Genomic DNA, 27,026 nt, shown 5'->3' on the forward strand with positions numbered 1-27,026 from the left:
GGCACAGCTGACAGTAATTCTAGAGGAATGGGATTATATTATTGCTGTCTCTGAGAATCGCGCTTCGTGTTTGATCGCTCTCATCGGATAGGGCGACCTGAAAAACTGGCGATGTACTTTCGGGTTACCAGAGCACAGAATGCAAGCTCACATTCACTCGGGTAAGATGGGCTGCAAGCACAGTGGCCAGATGTTAACTATCTCGCCTGGTATACAGGAGGTCGTTGGTTCGATCTCGACTGACGCCTGCTGCTGTATATTTGGATGTTCTCCCCTTGATCGTGTGGCTTTTTCTCCGAGTCCTCCGGTTTTTCCCTCCCAATTCAGAAGCATGCGTTTGGAGTATTTGGCTGCTAGAAATTTTCACACGATAAGCCACTTCGTTGAGCTATCATTTGTGGCCAGGTCGCTTCTAAAAAAAAGAGCTTTATAGCTCAGTGGGCCCTGGTAAAATAAAAAATAGTTTTAATTTAGTATGAGAACGCAACATTCTCGTCGGCAATGGCATAAGACAGGAGGCGGCAGTGTATACGTGGTGCATCTGCGTTCGAGGCTTAGCCAATTTTCACAGCCTCAGATCAATCCACTGCTGGATGATGCCTTTCCCCATATTATATGGGTTGCTTCACCATACTGCACCACACTGGTCAATGCGGTTTGTTTGAAGGGGTCCAGATATCACTTCCAATTCATGTTATAGTCATTCCCTGTAATCGAACTTACAGTGAGGGAAAAAAGTATTTGATCCCCTGCTGATTTTGTACGTTTGCCCACTGACAAAGAAATGATCAGTCTATAATTTTCATGGTAGGTTTATTTGAACAGTGAGAGACAGAATAACAACAACAAAAATCCAGAAAAACGCATGTCAAAAATGTTATAAATTGATTTGCATTTTAATGAGGGAAATAAGTATTTGACCCCTCTGCAAAACATGACTTAGTACTTGGTGGCAAAACCCAGGAGTGTCCCACTTTTGTAGAGGAAACCTTTACAGCAAAATCATCAAACACCCACCACCCCCACCACACTACCGTTCCCAAAGTCCGCCGAGTGGAAGGTCATGGCAACGCAAGAAAGTCGACTGATCTTTCACGAGGCCAGGACTCCCCACGCCCGTGTCTGAGGGTTCTAAGGTCAACTGTAGTTTAGATTAACAAAAATATCTGAATGCAACTGCAACTCACAAAATAACAAAATTAACCCAGAATGCACCAAATCTCGTCAGATCTTTGAAGCTCAACCGGGGAAGAGCCTGGGTTTAGTGCTTAATTTGAAGACTGTCTGGGAAAAGCAGACGTTTTATGCCTTGCGCTGCAAGTTGGCCAACAGATGTCGGTGTACGGTGACGCTTTTTATATTCTTGGTTCTTTCTGTAAAGTCACGTAGCAGGGAAACAATAAAATAATAAAAATATAAAACATCTATGCAGTTGTCGAGTGTTACCCCCCCCCCACCACCTTTCGTATGCACAGGTAATCTCCGAGTTACTCCGGTTTCCTCTCACGAGCCAAACAAGCTACAAAGGAATTGGTCGAACATCTGAACGCTGGAACTTCATGAATACAAAATCTCAGAAACAGTCAGGATTTCCTGAGTAAATGAACGGGAAAAAAATATTCTGACAGTATTATTATTATTATCACCCACGGATGCGCATGTGAATGCCGTTTTGTCAACAGCGCTGGATGCAGCAACAATACGTTCCTAACCTGAAGCTACGAAAAACCTCCCCTATGCATTAAGTGCCTGGCATGAGCAATTCACATTTTTCAGATTCCGTATTCAAAGATCGCACGTGTCCAAAACCAACGGCGCCACGTTCAAGTTGAAACCGGTTCCTTGCGAAGCCTCGGGAGGTACCGGTGGGGCGAGTGGGAGGACGTGTCTCACGGTGGGCCCCCCCCGACCCCAAACTCCCCCTTCTCTCTCCTCGCCGTCCGTCTCGATTTCCACCGCGGTTCTAGTTTCTGTACCGTGCCGCAATATCGGACCACAGCCTCTGCATGTCCTCCAGGCCCCTGGTCCAGAGCTCGCGTAGCTTCACCCAGCCGGTGCGCGCCGTTATCAGCAGGTAGTCGGCGTTCTGCGGGTATCGCAGGATCGTGTAGCGGGCCATGACCAGCGACTGGCAGAACCTGCGGGGAAAAGTAGACCATGTTGTTGTTGTCGCCGTTGCTGTCGTGACGGTTAATATCGTTTGTTATTCAAGAGGGTTTTTGCTGCCGACTTGTTGATCGGCTGGGATTTTAGCGTCCAGGAATTGCATCCATAGTTGGATCAAGTCTCGTGGTCAGCAGCAGAAGTGCCAGCAGAAGGAAAGTCGCTGTCTTCATCTTCCTCGTCTCCAGCAGCAGCAGCAGTGTGATCAGCAACATGATCGTAAACAACATCGCTATGAGTGTCTTTTCTATAATCATCATCACCGTCATCAGCAGCATCCGTAAAAGTGCTGTTAGCAACATCATGGTAATCAGCATTATTATGTCTTAACTGTTACTGATCCCCCCCGTTCACCAACACACATTAACCAGCATGGTGAAGTATGGTCAACTACCGCGATGATCGACATGGCATTGGCAAGACCTTCATTCATCATTGGTCTGATGAAGAGCTTTAAATAAATAATAAAGCACGTTTCGATTTAAAGCTTTCGTGACTGCAATGATTCATCTTCTTTGGACTGTCCTACCAGACAGTCTCGTCCCTTCACCTGATGAAGGCCGCTTGTGTTGTGGCCGAAACGTCGTGAGAATATTATTGTTATTTTATCAATTTATTATTTTATTCTCATTCTACGTGACTTTACCGAAAGAACCAAAGAAAATAAAGCACTTTTTTTTTGCCGCACAATCATCGAGTTTATCGGATTCTCGCCAGACCTGGATTAATTCTCGTTACGCAACCGCCACAGGTTTTTGAAGCCAACGTTTCCCGATGCGGCCAACGGCGATCCGGGCAGACCCGACCCGAACTGCCCCGGCCCCCCTCCGCTCTTACCTGCACGTCACCAGGAAGTAAACGGCCCTCCTCTCGTCCTCGGTGAGGGCCTGCACGCTCTCGTAGCCGGCCAGGACGTGACCCCCGGCCTCCATCGCCTCGCCGCTCTCCACCATCATGTACATGATGGCTATGGCCAGGTCGTACACGTGGTAGCCGAACATCATCGAGTTGAGGTCCACAATGCCAGAGACGCGGTGCCGCGGCGCTCCCTCCGCCGACTTGGGCCCCTGCTGCTGCTGCTGCTGCTGCTGCTCGCTTCCTGCGGCCACCTCCTGCACCAGGATGTTGTCGTCATTGAAGTCACCGTGGATTATGCCTGCGGCGAGGGGGGAAAACGTCGAATTTGATTTCGTCCGTTGTCTTTTATTGTTGACCGTCCTCCCCTCGTCGCCGTCGTCATCGTTCGTGCCCGTGACGTTTTTATTCCGGCCGCACGATTGGGGTTGCGCAAGCCGCGTGTGCGAGTCTAAGAATGGCCCCCGCAGAGTCTCAGTGAATCACCAACTTCTTCTCCTGCCTTCAAAGGCACAGAATTACAATAACCCACCAGCGTCGTACAACTCTGCACGGGGGCGAGATATGGAGCGGTGTGTAGTGGTATGCACACCGCATCACGAGCCCTTGATTCCCGGCCATGGAGAACATCACTGATATCTGAACCAGTCCTGGGATCCTACCTACATCCTCACCGACCAGCATGGTGAAGGTGGCAAAACAACCCCCATGACCCTACACAGCCTGGAAAGCCTTCGTCCAGATAGTGCATTGACAAAGGGCTGTACATTATTATTAAGAGTATATGTGTAACAAAAACTGTTGAACACAATTTAGCATGCATTGAAAAATGATTTGGTAGAAATTACAATAATGATTTATATACAGTAGCGTCTGAATGTAATAACCCTGTCATTTGATTTCACCTGTGATCAGTGTCTGTGCGAGTGTTCCCCATTACATGCATGCCTTGTAATGCATCTGTGTATGCTGGGTAAAAGTAATCACGTAAAGCACATTGCAAAGAAAATGCTTGCCACAAATGAATCACAATACCTTGCTGATCTCGTCAAGCAGCATAAACCATCATGCGAACTCGGGTGATCCTCGCAGCGGCTTTTGGCTAACCATCGAACAAACAAAGACGGTCACCGCATCGCGCGCTTTCAGATGCACTTCTGCGGCCGTCTGAAAAGCTCTTCTTTCCGATATTAGGAAGGCACTGGAGCTATGCACTTTTAAACCTAGATTGAACACTAATTTATTTTTGAACTGATTTTTTGTGTTTAGTTTGTTGTCCTTCCCCCGCACCTCCGATTAGCACGGTTGGCTACGTACGGTGCAAAAGAAGTTCAACGTACACACGTACGCGGCACCCGTCGTGGCTTCAAGGCCTCGTCGGTGGCCTGAAGCGCCCCTCGCCCCCTGAGGCATGGAGCTACGTCCCGGGTGAAGCTGCGAGGCGAGCGTACATCTGGTAAACTTGTGCAGGTTGGGTTGGATCTCCTCGCGGAACTTGGCGATGACCTCCCTGACCAGACCCTGGTTGGGGTCGCCGTCCAGAGTGAAGAGGTAGGACTCGAGCAGGTGGGTGTTTGATAGGTTCCAGATGAAATCGTCTCGTTGCAGGGAGTGCAGGAACGGGTGCTCAAACTATGCAGATGTTTAAAAACGAAGGCGGTAAGATGACAAAAAATGCAATACGAGATTAACATAGCATTGGCCAGTTGAGTACACATGTAAGTTAAAGGCAGCAAAACGTCAAGCTAGCAAAGGATAGTCTTCGATTCAGAAAAGATGTTCTCCTTGACTTATTATTTTCTCTTCGGTTTTTTTCGGTAAAGTCACGTAGGTAAAACTATAAAATAAAAGAATAAATGAAAAAACAACTACATTTTTTTTCATTCTATCATTTTATAGTTTTACCTACGTGACTTTACCGAAAAAACCAAAGAGTATGAATCCTTGCAGTCACGAAAGCTAAAAATCTAGACTTATTATGCAGCTGAGGGTGGGGCTGCCCAAGTCCTGCGTGCGGCTAGCAAATGTTTGATTGGTATTTGTGAATAACAGGACACTTGAATGGATCTGAGAAGTAGTTTTGTGAGATCACCTTCTGTGGGCCATTCTCTAACCAGAGGTGATGCACAGAATGAGATGTTTTTTTCCATCTCATGACATGGCACCAATTAGCACAACTCATACAGCCCTTATCAAGGCACTGCCGTATTCAGTGTTGGTCATGTAGGGTGTTTGACCATACTTCGCCAAACTGGTCAGTGTAGGTTGGTGAAGGATAGAGGACAAGGGGGGGTGGGGGGGGGGCAGGACTGGTTCAGATATCACTTGCCACGAATGTTAGCCGTGGCCGGAAATAAAACTCAGGTGGCCGGGTTCGTAGCGCAGTGTGCGCACAACTGCGCCACCGCTCCACCCCGACGCTTGGAATAAAATTTGGGGGGGAAACAACAAAAATACGTTGTTCATAATAAAGGTTTTTGGGTTAGATCACGTTTATTTATAAATGTGTCGTAACCCTCCACCACCCGACACGGCCAATCAGCAAAAAAAAGTGTCACGTTGACAAAAAGACAAATAATTCACTACTTTAGCCCACCGGTGTGTTGAAGAGTGAATCCACATTTACAGTTTGAGTACGACGTTTCGCTGGTAAATACATCCAGCATCATCGGGCAATTAGCCAGAATGGTAAAGCCCTTGCTTGCTCCCGGTTTTATATAGAGCAGCAGGGTGACGTCATCACTTAACTCATATCAGGTGCAGTGATTAGAGGCGGAGGGGGGGGTATTGTAATTATATAATCGATTAGTAATCAGTCATTGGTTATGATTAGTAATGAGTTGTAGATTAGTAATTCTTTAAATCAAAATGTAATGTGTATTATTTAATAATACGCTTCCAGGCCGCACTAAGCCTGTAGCTGTCAGAGCGATTAAAGTTATTCTTGTTCCTCTCAATTTCAATGGATTCTCTAATTAGTCTTTGCCAGTAATAATTAGTTTTACACACCACTGCAACATTGTCAAAATCAATTGAGTGTCCTTGTTGACAAGCATGTTCTGCCACTGCCGACAGTTGTGTTTGAGATAATTTAATATTTCTCTGATGTTCTTTTAGTCTTACGCTGATGTTACGTCCCGTCTGCCCAATGTAGCAGCTGCCACATAAACAATTAATCCGATATACACCTTCTGTTGATAGTTAGGTAATGCGTCTTTAGTGCAAGATACTAGTTTTTGAATTTTGTGTACTGTACCAAATCTTACTGTAATGTTTTGCTTTTGCAAAACACGGGCTAATTTGTCAGTTACTCCTGAGATATATGGAATTTTTATTGTTTTAACAATCTGGTCGCTTTCAGCAGTATTGCTTTGCAATCGTGATTTGGCATTTAGTGCTCTGTTAATTTGAGCATTATTGTAGCCATTCTGTCGTAGTGCGTCTTTAACGTGTTTAATCTCTCTCACTAGACTCTCACCATCTGACACTGTTTTAGCCCGATGTATGAGCATCTTGATAAGAGAGGATTTCTGAGCTGGATGATGATGTGATTCTGCATTCAGATAGGCATCAGTGTGCATTTGATTTCTGTAAACGCTGTGTTATTTTATACATCGGGCTAAAACAGTGTCAGATGGTGAGAGTCTAGTGAGAGAGATTAAACACGTTAAAGACGCACTACGACAGAATGACTACAATAATGCTCAAATTAACAGAGCACTGAATGCCAAATCAAGATCGCAAAGCAATACTGCTGAAAGCGACCAGATTGTTAAAACAATAAAAATTCCATATATCTCAGGAGTAACTGACAAATTAGCCCGTGTTTTGCAAAAGCAAAACATTACAGTAAGATTTGGTACAGTACACAAAATTCCAAAACTAGTATCTTGCACTAAAGACGCATTACCTAAATTATCAACAGAAGGTGTATATCGGATTAATTGTTTATGTGGCAGCTGCTACATTGGACAGATGAGATGTAACATCAGCGTAAGACTAAAAGAACATCAGAGAAATATTAAATTATCTCAAACACAACTGTCGGCAGTGGCAGAACATGCTTGTCAACAAGGACAGTCAAATGATTTTGACAATGTTGCAGTGGTGTGTAAAACTAATTATTACTGGCAAAGACTAATTAGAGAATCCATTGAAATTGAGAGGAACAAGAATAACTTTAATCGCTCTGACAGCTACAGGCTTAGTGCGGCCTGGAAGCGTATTATTAAATAATACACATTACATTTTGATTTAAAGAATTACTAATCTACAACTCATTACTAATCATAACCAATGACTGATTACTAATCGATTATATAATTACAATACCCCCCCCTCCGCCTCTAATCACTGCACCTGATATGAGTTAAGTGATGACGTCACCCTGCTGCTCTATATAAAACCGGGAGCAAGCGAGGGCTTTACCATTCTGGCGAATTGCCCGATGATGCTGGATGTATTTACCAGCGAAACGTCGTGCTCAAACTGTAAATGTGGATTCACTCTTCAACACACCGGTGGGCTAAAGTAGTGAATTATTTGTCTTTTTGTCAACGTGACACTTTTTTTGCTGATTGGCCGTGTCGGGTGGTGGAGGGTTACGACACATTTATAAATAAACGCGATCTAACCCAAAAACCTTTATTATGAATAATATTGGTCGCGAAAGCCTACATGTTAAACTGACTAACTTCTATGGGGAGGATACTTTTCTTAAAACCAGAAAATTGGAGAAGCTCCGCATTAAGCGGATGAAATTGATATCTTCACTGGCGTTCCTCAAAAGGTGCAGAGATTCAAAGGTAATACCAAACGCAGATAAAATAACACATCACATAAAGTCTTCTAAAGCTAACCAAATACTACACAAAGCTAGCGAATTATTATTAATAGAGAGAATACAGCACAATAGGAGTGAATTATCTTACTTTTCGGAATCGCTAAAGCAGTTACACTTAGATATAAGCAATAGTGTATCTATGCATTATTGGAATATAATCGATAACATAACACAACAATCGGCTCATAATGTGTTTAAACTAACAAAAACTAACCAAATTAATACATTTTCTAGACTACATAATAAACAAATCCCTACTGAAAACCAAAAATTTAAAAACAAAACCGTACTGAACTTGACTAACACTGTATTAACCGGTGACATGGTCTCTATCCTTTCTAAAGGCCTTAACTTTGCCGTTACCCCACACACAATTCCAGTGGATGAGATAATTGCTGAGGTAGAATCAGCAGTTAGACTCCTTCCACATAATGAGGCAGAGATGACTAGACATGAGATTGCTAAAATAATTGAGAATAGCAAAGTTCCAAAAGTAAATATTAGCTCTAACGAGGCAAAAGCCTTAAGAGAGCTGCGTGTAAACAAGGATATCCAAATCCTAGCAGCTGATAAAGGCCGCACTACTGTAGTGATGTCACGAGCCGATTATGATAATAAAATTAGAAATTTACTAGAGGAAAGTACCTACATTAAAATTAAACGAGATCCAACTAATACTTTAGAACGTAAGACCACTGCAATAATTGCAAATTCATTAATCCCTAAAAATGAGCAATACCAAATTAAGCCAAGGGCCTCAAAACCACCTAGAATCTATGGGCTACCAAAGATTCATAAAATCGGCATCCCATTACGACCCATAGTCAGTACAATTGGCTCTGCCACATATCAATTAGCAAAATATATAACCCAACAAATACAGCCCTACATCGGTAGGACATCTTCATTCATAAAAAAAAAATTCAGAACATCTTGTGAATGTGCTTAAAGATATTAAACTTACTCCTGATGATATTCTGGTAAGTTTTGATGTGATTTCTCTATTCACTAAGGTTCCAGTGGACGAATCGCTTAAATTACTTGATACACTAGTAAAGAATACCGGTTTACCAAAAGATATTCCGAAACTTGCTGGCCATTGTTTAAATAACACTTACTTCTTATGGAGAGGGAATTTCTTTAAACAAAAGGAATGAGCAGCAATGGGTTCTTCTTTATCCCCTGCTACAGCAAATTTGTACATGGAAAACTTTGAAATAAGAGCACTTGCCTCGAGCACATTAAAACCATCCTTTTGGTTTAGATATGTGGGTGACACTTTGGTTGTCTGGCCACATGCTAAAGATACACTGAATGATTTTCTAAATCATCTCAATGCACAAAACCCGGCCATCCAATTCACCATGGAAATGGAGGTGAATAACACACTCCCATTCCTAGATATTTTGCTTGGACATGGCCTAAACGGTAAAATAACACACAGCGTTTACAGAAAGCAAACGCACACTGATACCTATCTGAATGCAGAATCACATCATCATCCAGCTCAGAAATCCTCTCTTATCAAGACGCTCATACATCGGGCTAAAACAGTGTCAGATGGTGAGAGTCTAGTGAGAGAGGTTAACCACGTTAAAGACGCACTACGACAGAATGGCTACAATAATGCTCAAATTAACAGAGCACTGAATGCCAAATCACGATTGCAAAGCAATACTGCTGAAAGCGACCAGATTGTTAAAACAATAAAAATTCCATATATCTCGGGAGTAACTGACAAATTAGCCCGTGTTTTGCAAAAGCAAGATTTGGTACAGTACACAAAATAAAAAAAACTAGCATCTGGGACTAAAGACGCATTACCTAAATTATCAACAGAAGGTGTATATCGGATTCATTGTTTATGTGGCAGCTGCTACATTGGACAGACGGGACGTAACATCAGCGTAAGACTAAAAGAACATCAGAGAAATATTAAATTATCTCAAACACAACTGTCGGCAGTGGCAGAACATGCTTGTCAACAAGGACACTGAATTGATTTTGACAACGTTGCAGTGGTGTGTAAAACTAATTATTACTGGCAAAGACTAATTTGAGAATCCATTGAAATTGAGAGGAACAAGAATAACTTTAATCGCTCTGACAGCTACAGGCTTAGTGCGGCCTGGAAGCATATTATTAAATAATACACATTACATTTTGATTGAAAGAATTACTAATCTACAACTCATTACTAATCATAACCAATGACTGATTACTAATCGATTATATAATTACAATACCCCCCCCTCCGCCTCTAATCACTGAAGCTGATATGAGTTAAGTGATGACGTCACCCTGCTGCTCTATATAAAACCGGGAGCAAGCGAGGGCTTTACCATTCTGGAGAATTGCCCGATGATGCTGGATGTAATTACCAGTGAAACGTCGTACTCAAACTGTAAATGTGGATTCACTCTTCAACACACCGGTGGGCTAAAGTAGTGAATTATTTGTCTTTTTGTCAACGTGACACTTTTTTTGCTGATTGGCCGTGTCGGGTAGTGGAGGGTTACGACACATTTATAAATAAACGCGATCTAACCCAAAAACCTTTATTATGAATAATATTGGTCTCGAAAGCCTACATGTTAAACCAAAAATACGCCGCTTGAAAACCAGCCATTCGATCACTTGGAAGGACTCTCACGTTGCTAATTATGAACAGCTGCGTACGTTCCGAGCGAGTGGGCTCGTTACGTCACATTACACTTGCTTACCGAGAGAAAAGGCTCGCCGAAACTCAAGAGTTTTTTTTTAAGATTGTCGCAGTAAGGGGTTGGGGAAACTATCGCTCCGCATTTCCCAATGAAGTAATTTGCGAGTTATTTCTTTTTTGGCTTTTTACTTTGGCGAATATTCTCATATTCTTGTTTCTTTCGGTAAAGTCACGTAGAAGGGAAACAATAAAATAAAACAAATATAAAACAATAGAATTTTCACGTTTCGACTGCAACACAAGCAATCATCATCAGGTGTGAAAACCACAGCAATAATTTTTTTTTTCAAATTTCCTTGTTGTGGTTTTCACACCTGATGACGATTGCTTGTGTTGCAGTCGAAACGTCGTGAGAATTTTATTGTTTTATATTTTTTATTATTTTATTGTTTCCCCCTCTACGTGGTGACTTTACCGAAAGCAACAAGAATATGAATCCCTGCAGTCTCACGTCACCTGTCAAGAGGCGCTCGTGCGCTCGTACCTGCTGCAGGGCTTGGTGGATGCTCGCTGCCAGCTTGCCCACCTGGTAGTACAGGCTGCCATCCGCCAGCACCCTGGACAGCAGCACGCCGGGCAGGTTCGTGAGCAGCCGCACGTTGAACTCCTTCTCTCCTTCGCCGCAGTCTGAGAATTCACAGCAGGAGTCGCCACCGAGGTCAAGAGGTCACCACGGTTAGTGAAATCTCACCGTCGCTTCCTTTTGCTGGAACATAAAAAGCTGTTCGGAAGCTGATATCGGAACCTCCAAGGTCTGGCCAAAGTGTCAACTCACCACTTTGCGCCCTGTGTTCATTACCCACGTGCTATACTACACAGGGTCTCTTATGAATTGCTCAACTGATAGCCAAGGCTACTATTCTTTTTTTAGGAAATTAAGCGACAATTTGCTGCTCAGCATTAAATGGTTAATAACAATAATGAACGTGCCAAGTCCGATATATAACGCACATAAAATTCGTGTAGTCTTTAAAACGCCAATCTCTCAAGCAACTTGAATCGAGTATTTCTGTTCCCCCCCCCCCCCCCCCCCCAAAAAATAGTAAATTGGAGTGATTTTTTTCTCATGACTTTCTTTCACGGTACTATTAACGCAGAAATTAATAACACGAACGCATTCCGAAATTCGCATTCCTATATGGCCTTGTTGTCTAAACCGCTATAGCTAAATAAAGCATTTGAGAGGAATAATACCTCGCCACACCCATGCGTAAGGCATCGGCCAAAGTTGCAACGTGGCATGCAACCCTCGTGCCTTAGCGCACGCTGACCGGAACCGCGGGCAATTCGCCCAGGTTCGGGCCAGAATGGATACGTCAGCACACGAGTCTAGCTGAATTCCCTGGGTTCAGCTTGAGCAAATTACTTAGGAGCAGGGTGAATGGGGGCCCATCTGCATCAGGAGGCGACTTTTATCGCTCGTTCCATCACGTAAATATAAGGGTCAGCGGCTTTCCGTGATCTACGCATTCCAAACACGGCGTTGGGCGGTGATGTCAGCTCACGCGATGAACCCCGAGCCTGGGTTTAAAGGAGCGCTGCTAGCCCAGGCATTGTAATCAGAATATGTACTTTTACTGGAGGAATCTGATGAGCTATGAAGCACTTTGCTTTACAAATGTTTAGCAGCCCAGTGTTGTCCCAACAATAGCACGTGGGCCAAGCCCGAACCACCAAAATTAATTCATTCTGGTCTACAGGACAACTATCCCGCCACGCCTTACAGGAACTAATTAAGTACATGTCTCAGTCAGCAATACTCACTTGAAATTACACACGACAACCGTCGCCCCCACGCCCGCCCCCCAACTGAAAAGTTTGACAAGACCCTCCCGATATTCAGTGAGGCTCTGCTGTGAAAACAAGTGTAACGATGATGATTACAATAATAATAATATTAATAGAAGTGATGCGATGCAGGAGGTCGAAGTGGGTGTGGGGGAGAGATAAGCTCTGTATCGACATGTTTGCATTTCTCTAAATCTCTCCTCTTGCGGATAGATCTTTCTCCTATCTCTTCCATATAAATATCATATTTCTGATTAAATCTCTCTCTGAATGAGTTAAATGATGACATGACCCTGCTGCTCTATTTAAGACCAGGAGCAAGTGAGGGCTTCACCATTCTGGCGAATTGCCTGATGATGCTGGATGTAATTACCAGCGAAACGTCGTATTCAAATATTGTAAATGTTGTGGATTCACTCTTCATCACACCGGTGGGCTAAAGTAGTGAACTATTTTGTCTGTTGTCAACGTGACACATTTTTTTACTGTTTGGCTATGTCGGGTGGTGGAGGGTTATGACACATTTATAAATAACGCGATCTCACCCAAAAACCTTTATCATGAATAAATCTCTCTCATATCTCTACAATATATCGCTTGTGACATATCTTTCCCGTCTATGCTTGTTCATGTAATACATGGTTTTGGTTTGACGTGTTCCCCTTGTCAGCCAATCCGGAACTCGATGCAAAGAGTTTGACGTTTGCTTCTCAGGGTCTCGTGGGAAGATAAGCAGAAACAAAAATTACGATTTAGGTTTTGTAAGTATGTTGAAATTCTTTCGCACCATACGTACGTAGCCAACCGTGCTCATCGGAGGTGTGGGGAGGTGGAACACACTGTGCAGTTGGCGAATGGCGGCGTCGGTGAACTGTACAAACATTATATCTACCAACCTGCAGGTCAGTAGATGAGAAAACAGCAAGTGTGCTTCTGATCTCTCACCACAGATGTTATCGTCTCGTCCGTGTGGCTTTGCTGTGAGCAGTCATTCCAGTTTCATCCCACACACCAAACATTGTTTTTTTAATATATATGAAGAATTTACAAAATATCACAATGTGGACCTTGGGCCAGTACCAACAAGCAGTGCGTTACATCCACCAACCTCACAAAAACTAAAAAGTATGATCCTTTTACATCACTTATCGTCAGTGGAGTGCGACCCAGTATTATACCACCGCCTCATGCTCGGATATTGATCGTTGTCTTTGCAAGTATAAACCAATGCTGTGTTCGTATGATTACTATCAGCCTATGACTAAATCACCTGGAATGTGCCCTATCATAAGATCTGAAAGCTAAGCAGGTTGAGCCTGGATTAGGGCTTCTATGGGTGACAATCGTGCATTAAACAGGCATCACAGGCTGCTGCGTGGTGCTATGTTATGGGGGCCAGAGTTCAGTTGCAGCAAAATCAATTGTACTGCACTGTACATCTATTAAACTTGATTTGTCACTTTCGTGACTGCAGGAATGACTCTTTGGTTTTTTTCAGTAAAGTCACGTAGAAATAAGAAATAATAATAAAATTACATAATAGCATACGACGTTTCGATTGCAACGCAAGCAATCATCATCAGGCATAGAAGAGCTAAATTTAAGAGAGAGAGAGGAAACATAGAACCGCAGATATATATACAGACACCTAAGTAGAAGGGAGTTCACACAGAGACACAAAGAGAGACACAACGTACGGAGCACAGAGAGATAGGGTCTCTGTGCCGAGGCCTTAGCATGTAGGGGGAGACAAAGGGAGATGGAGACGCACATCAAGTAGAACAAGATTTAGTATTATGTACATCTCTTCTCCAATGTCTCTGCTCCCGGGACCCACGCAGGCGCAGCTCACCGATGCTCTCGAGCGACATGATCTTCCCGCTGACGTTGTCCACCACCTCCTGCATGGGGAAGCCCCTCTCCCGCAGGAACCTCATCATAGCCATCTGCACCTCGAGCATCTGCGGCCGCTGGCTGTCCCACGTGTTGGTGACCTTGAGCACGAACTGGCGACCGTCGCGCGCCAGCACGCGGTAGTTCTGGTCGACGTAGCTCGCCAGCGGGCTCACCCCCGCCACGCTCACCCCGTAGAGGCGCTCCACCAGCTCCGCCGCGCGGGACTCGCTGAGGCACGGCTTCTCGTGCTCGCGGCCATCGTCCTGCGGCGCGGCTTGCATCGTCTTCAACGGACAAAACGAGGGCAATCAAAAAGCTTTTGGGTTTTGCGAGTGCACGTTGGCGTTCGCTCCATTCGTGCAGCGCAAGGCGCCTCCGATGAGCACGGTTGGCTACGTACGGTGCGAAACAAGCTCAGAGTACACACGAGGCTACACCCTGGAGGCGCTACGCTTCACGGACAGCCCACAGTAGTTGTCGCATTTACAGAGTTGTGCCGACACACGTGGCATACTACTTATTTAAATTACATCTCCGAGATCTTTAGCATCCGACTGTGAAGCAGACAGTGCGCAATATTTACAGTTCATACACCCACAGCGTTAACCGGGGCGGTCGTGGGACTCGTACCACAAACATCTGCAACGCGCTACCGCTTGGCCATGAAGTCAATCGATCGATCAGCGATCAATAAACACGTCTCTTTGCTCGCATCACATTTAATAGCAACACATTTCACCGAACAGAAAAGCACCACTTAAACATGTCAGATATAAGATTCGTAATAACAGAGAATTCTCCTTGTGTATTTCAGTGGAAATACAGCCAGTGCCTGATAAAGTAGCATTACTGTAACTGGAATTATAACAAGAACCATGGGTTTATGCAGCATTGGGGAGCTGCAGCTATGGCCCACCGAGTAAACACCTTGTCCCGTAAGCACAAAATCACGTGTTCAAATTCCACTGGATGTGTAATTGTGTGAATAATAATCAGGGCTTAATCTGTCACTGAATATTTTCCGGGTCGCTGGTGCGAAGTGGAGTGGGCAGCACAGCCCCGGTAGCCACGGCGATAGCGAAAGGTACACACGGGACGTGGTGTGCCGGGTGTCAGCAGGTTTTTCAGAGTCGCTGACACAGGGCAGCCCTGGCCGAAATTATCTCCATACATATGTAAAAGGCAAAGTTGTGATTATGTGTGTCTGTTAAAAATGTTTAGCGTACTTCCCGACATGCAACAAACTTGAAATTTGCCATGTGGGTACTTTCCAGACTGTACACCACGCAAAAAATATTAAAATACACTTTTGTGTTTTTTCTGGGGGGAGGAGGGGGGGGGGGAGCTCAATAATGCATTTTTTTGCACGGCAAGTGAGCTGTGACGTCAAATCTGTCACGTGATCCACGCATGTGGAAGCGTAACGAATTAGTGTAGTGGTTAGCGCACTGCGCTACGAACCCGGCAACCCGAGTTCAATTCCCGCTCACTGCCACCACCGGTGACGATTATTTCAACCGCTCCTGGGCCTCCCCTAGATCGACTCAGCCTAAAACGAGTAATTGCTGTGGTGTGTGAACATCGCCACTGGGGACACAAAGGCGGCCGGGCGTGGTGCTGTCACCCACCCCTTCGTCTGTATATATAAAAGGGAAATTTGTGATTATGTGTGTCTGTTCGAAATGTTTAGCATACTTCCCGACATGCAACAACTTTAAATTTCCCATGTGGGTAGCTTCCAGACTGTAAACAATGCAAAAAGTATAAAATATACTCTTTGGTTCTATTGGGTAAAGTCACGTAGGTGAAAATAAAATAACAAAAAATCACGACGTTTCGGCCACAACACAAGCGGCCTTCATCAGGTGAAGGGACGAGACTGTCTGGAGGACAGCGCTGGAGTGAGAGAAGCCACGCTTAGATCACGACCTTTAAGCTGTGTGAGAAGAAAAACACAAAGCGCCTTGACAAAGGAATTCGCATATAATTTAGCATTGAAATGGCTCATTGAAATAGCTAAGTTAAAGTATACACATCTGCAGAGGTACCCCTTGACAAAGGAATTAGCATAGAATTTAGCATTGAAATAGCTGAGTGATTAGCTTGTAACTGGTCACAGAAATAGCTATGTTAAAGTCAGAGCATATTTCACGTAAACAAAACGTGCCAATTAGTTACTGCTTCAGCACACTGGTGTATTGGATAGTAAACCCAGAACATTTACCATTAGAGTATGACGTTTCACTGATTATTACAACCAGCTTCATCAGGCGATTTGCCATAATTGTGAAGAAGTATTCCTGTTTCCGTCTTTGAAGTCAACTCAGCCTTAAATGAGTACTTGGTGCAGGGTGTGAACATCGCCACTTGGGAGACAAATGCGGCCGGGCGTGGTGTTTGGCCACCCACCCCATCGTGTGCTGGGCCGGCCTTCATAGGTGTTGGCTCCCAGCCATTGCCCCGAGTCTGTTGAGGCTATACGGGGGTCTTTGTCTTTGTGTGTGTGTATGAGATGCATGCGAGTGTGTGTGTGTATGAGATGCGTGTGTGTGTATGAGATGTGTGTGTGTGTATGAGATGCATGTGTGTATGAGATGTGTGTGTGTGTGTATGAGATGTGTGTGTGTGTATGAGATGCGTGTGTGTGTATGAGATGTGTGTGTGTATGAGATGTGTGTGTGTATGAGATGTGTGTGTGTGTATGAGATGCACTGCTGTATAATAATGAACTACTCACTACTGAGTACACAGACAGTCCCCACTGTGTTCACAGCTACCACCCCAGCGCACGCATAAACTCAACTCAGTCATTAAAAATGTTAAGTTATGTTTAGCAAACAATAGTCATTGCAACGTTATACTTGACTCTAATAACAAGTTTAAGGCACTGCTGTATAATAATGTACTACTCACTACTAACCACAGTCCCCACTGTGTTCACAGCTACCACCCCAACGCACACAAACTCAACACACACTCACACAGTGAGCTAACCACTGCACCACCGCTCCCCACACACACACAGTGTGCTAACCACTGCACCACCGCTCCCCACACTCACTCACACAGTGCACTAACCACTGCACCACCGCACCCCACACACACGCAGTGCGCTAACCACTGCACCACCGCTCCACACACACACAGTGTGCTAACCACTGCACCACCGCTCCCCACACACACGCAGTGTGCTAACCACTGCACCACCGCTCCCCACACTCACTCACAAAGTGCGCTAACCACTGTACCACCGCTCCCCACACACACGGTGCGCTAAACACTGCACCACCGCTCCCCACATACACACAGTGTGCTAACCACTGCACCACCGCTCCCCACACACACACAGTGCGTTAACCACTGCACCACCGCTCCCCACACACACACAGTGCGCTAACCACTGCACCACCGCTCCCCACACACACACAGTGCGCTAACCACTGCACCACCGCTCCCCACTACACACACAGTGCGCTAACCACTGCACCACCGCTCCCCACACACACACGGTGCGCTAACCACTGCACCACCGCTCCCCACACACACACAGTGCGCCAACCACTGCACCACCGCTCCCCACACACACACAGTGCGCTAACCACTGCACCACCGCTCCCCACTACACACACAGTGCGCTAACCACTGCACCACCGCTCTCCACTACACACACAGTGCGTTAACCACTGCACCACCGCTCCACACACACACAGTGCGCTAACCACTGCACCACCGCTCCCCACACACACACAGTGCGCTAACCACTGCACCACCGCTCCCCACGTCCACCACAACCTGGCACCCGATGTCGATCGGCTCGGCTCACCGTGGCTGCTGCACCACGTGACGAGGCTGCTGCACCACGTGACGAGGCTGCTTCACCACGTGACGAGGTGCAGGACGAAGAGTTCCGCATCCCCATTCACTCCACGCCAAGTCACCTGCAGAGAAAATCGATTTAAATTTCGATTAACTATACTCGTGCCGATTCCTAATGGGATAACATTAGGAATCGATTATAGTAGAGTTACGGATGTATGAGTCGATTTCCTTTGGGATAACATTGGAATCGATTAATTGTGGCTTAGGCTAAAAAAAATCGATTTGTATTGGGATAACATGGGAATCAACAGTGGTCTAAAATGAACCTTCATTAATCGATTCCGACTGTGTAGACGTGGGAATCGACCACGTTAGACGATCACGTGTGTGGGCGTGGTCTCTCAACGTCAATCAACCAGGTAGGGCGTTGACTGGTGGGGAGTTTGGGATCTGATTGATTGATTGCTTCTGTGGACAGGTGTCTTTTATACAGGTGTAGGGGTGCTATGGGGAATAAACACATGGCACGGGAAGGTGTGGTTCACCCACACCTTGGTGGCTACAACAACGTCCGCTAAGGCTCCAGTGGGTATAAAGTGCGGGGAGCCAGGGAGCTCGGGGCAGAGTGTGGGGCCCGAGGCTGAAGCAACCAGTGAAGAAAGAAGGCCAGCTAGGTGAGACCCTGGAACTCCTGTGACCGCTGCCCTTTTCAGGGCCGGCACAGCAAGCCAGTGGTGCGGCCCCAGAGCCCCAGAGTCAGAGTCCTTCTAAGGGCCGGTCTGGTCGGCGGGGTGCCGAGATCTGTGCCTAACCAGGGCCGGATCTGATAGCCTCCCTTAGAGCCCTACCAGAAGGAACTGGGAGCCTAGAGCTTAGGCTAGAGAGCCTGGGGTGTGTTCCTGAGTTATACGGGTGGAGGGGCCGCTACCCCTTCTAGTGTAACCCTTGTTAAGGTTTAAATAAATAGTGCTGCTTCTATTCTGCCGTGTCCTGGAACCCACTACAACTGGTGTCAGAAGTAGTCTTAAAATGAACACAAGGAGTACAAACCGATCACAGGCACCCCAGGAGGAGGACGGCTCGCCTGGGATTGCGCCAGAGGCCGCGGCCGACGATCCTGGGATGCCCCAGACGCCCCAACAGCAGCCGCCGCTGGAGGAGTGGCCGCCGATGGAGGACGGGTTGCAGGCAGCTCACTCTCGACTGGCTGAGCTGCTGTATGCCGCGGCTTCCACGCTGGAGGAAATCAACCGCGCGGAGCTGCGGGCGCAAAGGCGGCAGAGAGACGAACGCCGTTCAACGGCCATTCCCGCCGAAACACAGCCACCAGATTTCGGATTTGCCGCCATGACAGTGTCCGCCACGGCGATTGGAGGGTCGCAGCTCGACGTGGACGCTGTGGGCCAATCAGCGGTGGTGACGTCATCACCAACGGACGCCCGCTGTCAGGACCAAAAGGCGGGCGCATCGTCATCACCTGCGCGACCGCCGATGGGTGTCCCCAGCCCCTCCAACACCGGCGGGGAGGCCGGAGATGGCGCGCGGCACCTCTCAGAGACGAAGCCATCATTTCAACAACGCCTGCCGGTGTTGAAGGAGTTCGTTTCAGACGGCGGCGACTGGGGGGGCCTTTCAACGCCGCTTTCTCGCTCATCAAGAGATGGCCGGCTGGATGGACAACGAGACGTTGAGTGCGCTACCGGCCATGCTGGACGATGACGCCCTTGCTACGCTCATCACAGCTCCCAGATCAACGCGATCTACGCTACAGTCGGCGCTCCAGGTCCTCACCATAGCCTACGGGCCATCGTCGGACTGCCGCAAACTCTTCCACGAGCGGTGCAGGGGCCAAAAGGAGCCACCGCTGGCGTATCGCACGGCTCTCCTGGCCCTCGCAAAAGCGGCTTTCCCGCGGATGGACGGCGAAGGGGTGGACGCGATGGTGACGGAGACGCTCCTGGCGTTGGCCCAGGAGCTACAGATCGTCATCGTCGCAGAGGACGACGCGGACATGTGCTACTTGCGGGCAGCAAGACACATCCACGCGCACCTGATAGCGCAGCGTCGATCACCTCTCGTCCCCAAGGGCGCAGCTGCGGTGTGCGCTGGGACGCCAACCATCCCCCCCTCCGAGGAGGTCTTCGCGGCGGGTCGCCCGGTGGAGTGGAGATCCGGAGGGAGGCCGGCTGGGACAACACTGGATCGCCAGGAGCACCCCAAGGTGCTCATCACGTGCTACAACTGTGGCCGCAAGGGCCACGTGGCTGCGGAATGCCAGGCGCCTCGTCAACGACAGCCGGGACGGTCGGACGGCGCTCCAGCCTACAGGCCTCCGCATCGCAACCCGGCAAGTCGCGGCACCCCACATGCTCAGCCTGTGCACACACCTGTCCCCACCTCGCGCGTTTCGGTGTACGGGCCTCGGGGTACGCCCATTGGTTAGTTGGGTGGCGGCGGGGTCGAGAGGGTGCTCGGGCCAGGGCAGTGGACGGAATTGGCCCACCGCATTGTTGCTGCGTTGGCAGGCTCGTCCGTGGTCGCGGGTCGCATTGACGGGGTCGAGGTGCGTATCCTCGTCGATACGGGAGCTTCGGCGACCATTGTGTCAGACTTGATTTATAATATTCTTCCCGTTCAAAGCCGCCCCTTGCTCCCAGTCACCGTTCCGTGTTACGCAGCGAACGGGGGTTCGCTGGGTATCATAGGCCAAATTCGAGCACAAATTTGCATTGGCGATATCAAACTCTCCGGGCCGATATTAGTCTCGTCCTCGCTGGCGGTTCCGTGCTTGTTGGGGACGGACTTTTTGGGCAAAATGCCGATTAAAATTCTAATTGATCAGGGTTGCATCGAGCTTCCCTCGGGCCAACGGGTAACATTCCTGCCTTCCCCTGTCACCTCAAGGGCAGCGTGCGCGTCGATACAAGCGTTCGTCACTCGGACGGTGCGTGTACCTCCCGGGGCGCAAATGCTCGTGCCCCTTCGCTTGCGTCGGCCTTTCGTGCCTGGTGTTCTGGACCAGGGAATTCTATTAGGGCCCTCGAGGGCTGGGGAAAACGGGCTGGATCTGGTGGCCGCTTAAACGCTCGTTAAGGGGAGCGATGACCCGTTTATCCTCGTCCTTAACGTTGGCGTACAGACGGCCGTCGTTCCTCAGGGAACTGTGCTCACGCACGCGACGCCGGTCCCCGTGGTAGACACGGTTATGGGTAATGTGGGGACCGATCCTCTGGCTCAACCGCATTCTGAGGGGGACGATAGTTGGATGGACGCACTATGTTCGGGCACAAGTGATCTGTCCGACTCCCAGCGTGCCGGCCTACGCACCCTTCTGACGGAATTTTCCGATGTCTTTAGTAAACACAAATATGACATTGGGTGCACGAAATTGTTGCATCACCACATTGACACGGGTGACAATGCCCCGGTACGCCAGAATCCTTTTCGGTTAAGTCCGGCCGAAAAAGATCATGTCAAATCGGCAGTGGATGACATGCTGGCTGCAGACATTATAGCCCCTTCCACCAGTCCATGGGGAGCACCCATAGTGCTTGTCAAAAAGCGCGATGGGTCCTTGTGATTCTGTGTGGATTTTCGCCGCCTTAATAAGATCTCCGTGGCCGACGCGTATCCACTTCCCCGGATGGACGAATCTCTGGATGCTCTGGCTGGCGCACGTTTTTTTTCTACGTTGGACTTGTTATCCGGATTCTGGCAACTCCCATTGGATGATGAGTCCAAGCCAAAGACTGCGTTTCGCACACCACATGGCCTATTCCAATTTAACTGGTTACCTATGGGATTACACTCCGCTCCGGGGACATTTCAGCGCCTTATGGAACTGGTTTTGGCTGGCTTACAGTGGAACGTCTGTTTGATCTATCTGGATGACGTCATCGTGTTCAACAAGACATTTGACGAACACCTTTTGCGCTTGCGCGCCGTGTTCCTCAAAATGCGTGCTGCGAATTTGAAATTTAAGCCACAAAAGTGCCACCTGCTACGGGAATCCGTACGCTATTTGGGGCACATCGTCAGCCGCTCGGGCATATCCACCGATCCCGCAAAGACGCAGTGTGTCAGCTCCTGGCCAACCCCCACCTCGGTGGCTGAGGTCAGGAGTTTCATTGAATTTGCGTCTTATTACCGGCGGTTCGTCGCGGATTTTGCGACCATTGCTAAGCCCTTACACGCTCTGACGGCGAAGGGAGTGAAATTTCACTGGGGCCAGGAGGAGGAGGTCGCTTTTTGTTCCCTTCGCGACGCTCTCGTGCGGGCCCCTCCATTGAGCTACCCCGATTTTTCGGAACCCTTCCTGCTCGATACAGACGCCAGCAATACGGGCATTGGGGGTGTGCTCTCACAGGTGATCTGTAGTGTGGAACGCGTCGTGGCTTATGGCAGTAGGGTTTTGTCTCCGGTGGAACAGAGATACTGCGTCACGCGTCGGGAACTCTTGGCTATTGTATTTTTTATGCAACAGTATCGCCCATACCTGTACGGTCGGCATTTCACTGTCCGTACGGACCATGCGGCATTACAATATGCCTTGCGGGTGACGCAGCCTTCGGGGCAATTGTCCCGATGGCTCGAAATCCTTCAGGATTATGATTTCACGACCACATATCGGAAGGGTGCTCGGCACACTAATGCGGATGCGCTGTCTCGCCTGCCGCCCGCCTCAGATTGCGCTTGTCTCAGGGGATCGGGGCGTTGTAAGCCGCAAGAGGATAGCTCCCCCTTAGATATCCCGGTTCTCGCTGCTGCCACTGAGGACCCCTTGCCTGAGGGTCCTGTCGGGGAGGGAGGTGCGGACTCCTTGCTGGGGTTGTCCATTGCGGAATGGGGGCGCCTCCAGATGGAGGACGCATCCCTCCTCGCGTTGCGTCGTCGCGCAGGGGGTTCCGTGCGGGGGGTCGCGGGGATTGATTCGTACGGGCTGCTCCAGGGGCTCCTAATGCATTGGGATGGGAGGGCCTGCCGTCACAGGCTTGTGGTGCCATCCGCTTTGCGGGGTAAGGCCGTTTGGACCGCACACGAGCGGCTTTTGCACCTGGAGACCCACAAGACCCTTGCCGTGCTCCAGCTGGATTTCTTCTGGCCGGGTATGGCAAGGGATGTGGATGACCTCCTGGGTGCATGCACTCAGTGCGCCCAACGAAAACCACCAGCGAAAGGCGCCTGCCCACCGCTACAATCTATCACGGTCTCTCGGGTTAACGAACTCGTCACACTCGATATATTGGGGCCCATCCCTGCGACCCCTAGGGGTAACAAGTACCTGCAGGTTGGCGTGGAATATTTCACCCGATGGCCTATGGCATGGCCTCTTGCTAACCAGTCAGCAGCAGCCGTTGCCGAGGCCTTTGTCCAGGGCTATGTCCTCGACAAGGGTGCTCCCGAACGGCTGCTGACTGACCAAGGGAAGAACTTCTCTGGCGTCCTTCTGCACGAGGTGTGTGCGTTTCTTGGTACGAAAAAGATTCGCACTTCCCCCTATCACCCACAAACCGATGGCATGGTGGAGCGGCTGCATAGGATGCTTACATCTATGTTGTGTCACCAGGTGTGTGACTCCCAAACCGATTGGGACCTTCACATTCCGGGGGTTTTGGCCGCCTATAGAATGGCTCCTCACGCGGCAACCGGCTTCTCGCCGTTCTTTTTGATGTACGGTCGCGACGTTGACCCACCAATTGCAACTCAGCTCCGCGTCTCAGAAACCAGCAGAAAATCTAAATTGGCCGACCACGTTAAATTTAATATCCTGAGGTTGACCGAGGCGCGGGAGGCAGTGGCCCAAAACTCTTCCTCTCGGCAGAAGGCCAACGAGAGGTTGCGATCGCGCCAATCACGCACACATGCGTGGAAACCAGGCGATCAAGCCTGGCTGCACTGCCCTCAGGTGCCGTTGGCGACCTCGGCGAAATTGTTGCGGCCTTGGAGGGGCCCTGTGGTTATTGTGAAGGTTATGCGGCCGCAGTGCGTTCGTATCCAGTGGGGGAAACGCCGCTGGTACGTACACCCCTCGCGTCTGAAGCCGTTTGTGGTGCCGCGCGTCCCTCCACCACATTACACGGGCCGAGCATGTAATGTGTCCGCTGACTCCCGGACGGCGTCTTCGTCACCTGCCCTTGATGCTTCGCTAACTGTTCCACCTTCAGGCGCCTCAAGAATGACGGCTTCCAGCGCGCCTGCGCCACCCGGTGGGGACGGAGTTTGCCCTTCCTGGGTGACGGAAGACGGTGCACCTGCACAGCCGGTGCCCACTGCCGGGCCGACCCGACCCTCCCCCTACGATGGACCCGCAAAACGGACTCGTGCCAAAATGCGCCGCTTGTTGTAATAATGGTTCTTGTTACTCTTGTTGTTCACTGTTAAGTTTTCTTGCTGCGTTGATGGGGGGGTACAATGTATATGTGTATATAGTGTAATTTTGTATAGGTGGGTTGGGTTATTTATTGGGGTGTTCGTTCTTATGAGGCACGCACGGGTGGGGGTTTGTTGTGTTTATTGTTCGAGTATTGTTGCAGCCGGGACGGCTGCGGGTTACACGGGAGGGGGTGATGTAGGGGTGCTATGGGGAATAAACACATGGCACGGGAAGGTGTGGTTCACCCACACCTTGGTGGCTACAACAACGTCCGCTAAGGCTCCAGTGGGTATAATGTGCGGGGAGCCAGGGAGCTCGGGGCAGAGTGTGGGGCCCGAGGCTGAAGCAACCAGTGAAGAAAGAAGGCCAGCTAGGTGAGACCCTGGAACTTCTGTGACCGCTGCCCTTTTCAGGGCCGGCACAGCAAGCCAGTGGTGCAGCCCCAGAGCCCCAGAGTCAGAGTCCTTCTAAGGGCCGGTCTGGTCGGCGGGGTGCCGAGATCTGTGCCTAACCAGGGCCGGATCTGATAGCCTCCCTTAGAGCCCTACCAGGAGGAACTGGGAGCCTAGAGCTTAGGCTAGAGAGCCTGGGGTGTGTTCCTGAGTTATACGGGTGGAGGGGCCGCTACCCCTTATAGTGTAACCCTTGTTAAGGTTTAAATAAATAGTGCTGCTTCTATTCTGCCGTCTCCGTGTCCTGGAACCCACTACACAGGTAACGAGCTGAGATTAGGAGCACTCCCTTTAAGAGTGTGCTCCTAATCTCAGCTCGTTACCTGTATAAAAGACACCTGGGAGCCAGAAATCTTTCTGATTGAGAGGGGGTCAAATACGTATTTCCCTCATTAAAATGCAAATCAACTTATAGCATTTTTGACATGCATTTTTCTGGATTTTGTTGTTGTTATTCTATCTCTTACTGTTCAAATAAACCTACCATTAAAATTATATTTCTTAAAATTATATTTCTTTGTCAGTGGGCAAACGTACAAAATCAGCAGGGGATCAAATACTTTTTTTCCCTCACTGTAAACCCCAATGATCCGATCGAAATGAGGGATCTTGATCGGATCATTGGGGGGCCACGTGCCACCACTACCCCCCCCCCCAAACAGTCATGAGCAGCACCTCCCCACACGCCCTGCCACCGAGAAAAATGTTTCACGTAAGAGAGTGAAACTGATATTTTCATTCTCAGCTGGAATTTAGCCAAATGCAATACGCTTGAGAAACCTGGTTTAAAATCACAAGCAAGTTGCCTGAATTTCAAACCCATGGTCTCAGCGGTACAGCTCGGTGCTCTTGGCAGGCTGAGCCAACCGGTCACTTCATCGCAAGCAACCGGAAGCATCAAGGTTGTCAATGCCGTGCGCGTCGTCCTAATGGGGAGCGGCAGTGTGGTGGCTTGCAACGCTGTGTTGCGAACCCAGTGAACAGAGTTCAATTCCTCCCCACTCACAACCAATAACGGTGCCGAATATTTAAACCGCTTTCCATGGGTCGGCATAGCTTTAAATGAGTACCTGGTGCAGTGTGATCGTGGTGGTGGTTGTGATGGTGGTGATGATCATGGTTGTGATGATGGTTGTGGTGATGGTGTCTCTATTGGTCTCTGTGAGTCCCTGAGCCTCTATGGGTGTCTACGAGTCTCAGTCACTCTGGGTCTATATGGGTCTCTATGAGTCTCTACGGGTCTCTACGGGTCTCTGTGTGTCCCTGTGGGTCTCTGTGAGTGTCTGTGTGTCTGTTGGTCTCTGTATGTCTCTGTGGGTGTCTCTGGGTCTCTGTGTGTCTCTGTCGGTCTCTGTGAGTCTCTGTGGGTCTCTGTGTGTCTCTGTCGGTCTCTGTGTGTCCCTGTGGGTCTCTGGTGGCCGGGCCTGCTGTTGGCCACGCACTGCTCGTGTGCTGTGCCAGCCTTCATAGACGCTGCTACTCGCCAACAGCAATTGCCTCAACAGTCTGTTATTTCAAGTTTCATTTCAAGTTTTCATGTATTAGGTATAGCCCTGTGACATGGGAATCAAGTGGTCACCCACCTAAGTTCATTATAAATGTGGGAGCGTTATACGCATTAGTTCGCTATCACGACATACAGTACCCTGGTGTCTACAAACTAAGTTGCCTCTGTGGTAGTAGTTACATTGGAGAAACCAAACGCCATGTCTCGGACCGCATTCGTGAACACAAAGCAGACCTTAAACACAGTAGGACCAACACCTCGGCCATGGCAGATCACTGTTATAATTCAGTAGGCTCACATGACATTGAATTCTCCAAGACAGAGGTTCTTTGCAATCCATCTGGCTACCATGAGAGATTTGTTCATGAGGCTATCCACATATACAAACACAGAGACAATTTAAACCGAGAAGATGGACTCTGGCTTAGCAATCATTGGAAGGATTTGATAAACCATTTCAAGTCTTAATTGATTATTCACGCTTACGGTGGCTTTCAGACAGCATAAATAAATTTTTCGTCTCCCCCCTCCTCTTTTCAGAACATAGATGGACTCTTGATTTAAAGCTTTCGTGACTGCAGTAATTCATATTCTTAGCTCTTTCGGTA

The 27,026-nt window shown here is 48.4% G+C and overlaps 1 protein-coding gene across 1 annotated transcript in view; it reads right to left on the reverse strand.

The window, feature by feature from the left end:
- Positions 1 to 2,996: 2,996 nt before the first annotated feature.
- LOC142919848 (hydroxylysine kinase-like) overlaps positions 2,997 to 27,026 on the reverse strand; it is a 29,663-nt gene continuing 5,633 nt past the window's right edge. Inside the window, exons 2-6 of the mRNA XM_076062506.1 lie at positions 18,091 to 18,205; positions 14,224 to 14,551; positions 11,068 to 11,210; positions 4,470 to 4,650; positions 2,997 to 3,319 (exon numbers count right to left, since the gene is read on the reverse strand). Coding sequence (XP_075918621.1) covers positions 2,997 to 3,319; positions 4,470 to 4,650; positions 11,068 to 11,210; positions 14,224 to 14,551; positions 18,091 to 18,186 — 1,071 coding nt within the window. The 5' untranslated portion in view covers positions 18,187 to 18,205. The remainder of the gene's footprint in view (positions 3,320 to 4,469; positions 4,651 to 11,067; positions 11,211 to 14,223; positions 14,552 to 18,090; positions 18,206 to 27,026) is intronic.

This window comes from Petromyzon marinus, unplaced genomic scaffold (assembly GCF_048934315.1).
Source record: "Petromyzon marinus isolate PM22_M1 ecotype Great Lakes invasive population unplaced genomic scaffold, UKy_Petmar_22M1.pri1.0 PM_G_Scaffold_64, whole genome shotgun sequence".
NCBI lineage: Eukaryota > Metazoa > Chordata > Hyperoartia > Petromyzontiformes > Petromyzontidae > Petromyzon > Petromyzon marinus.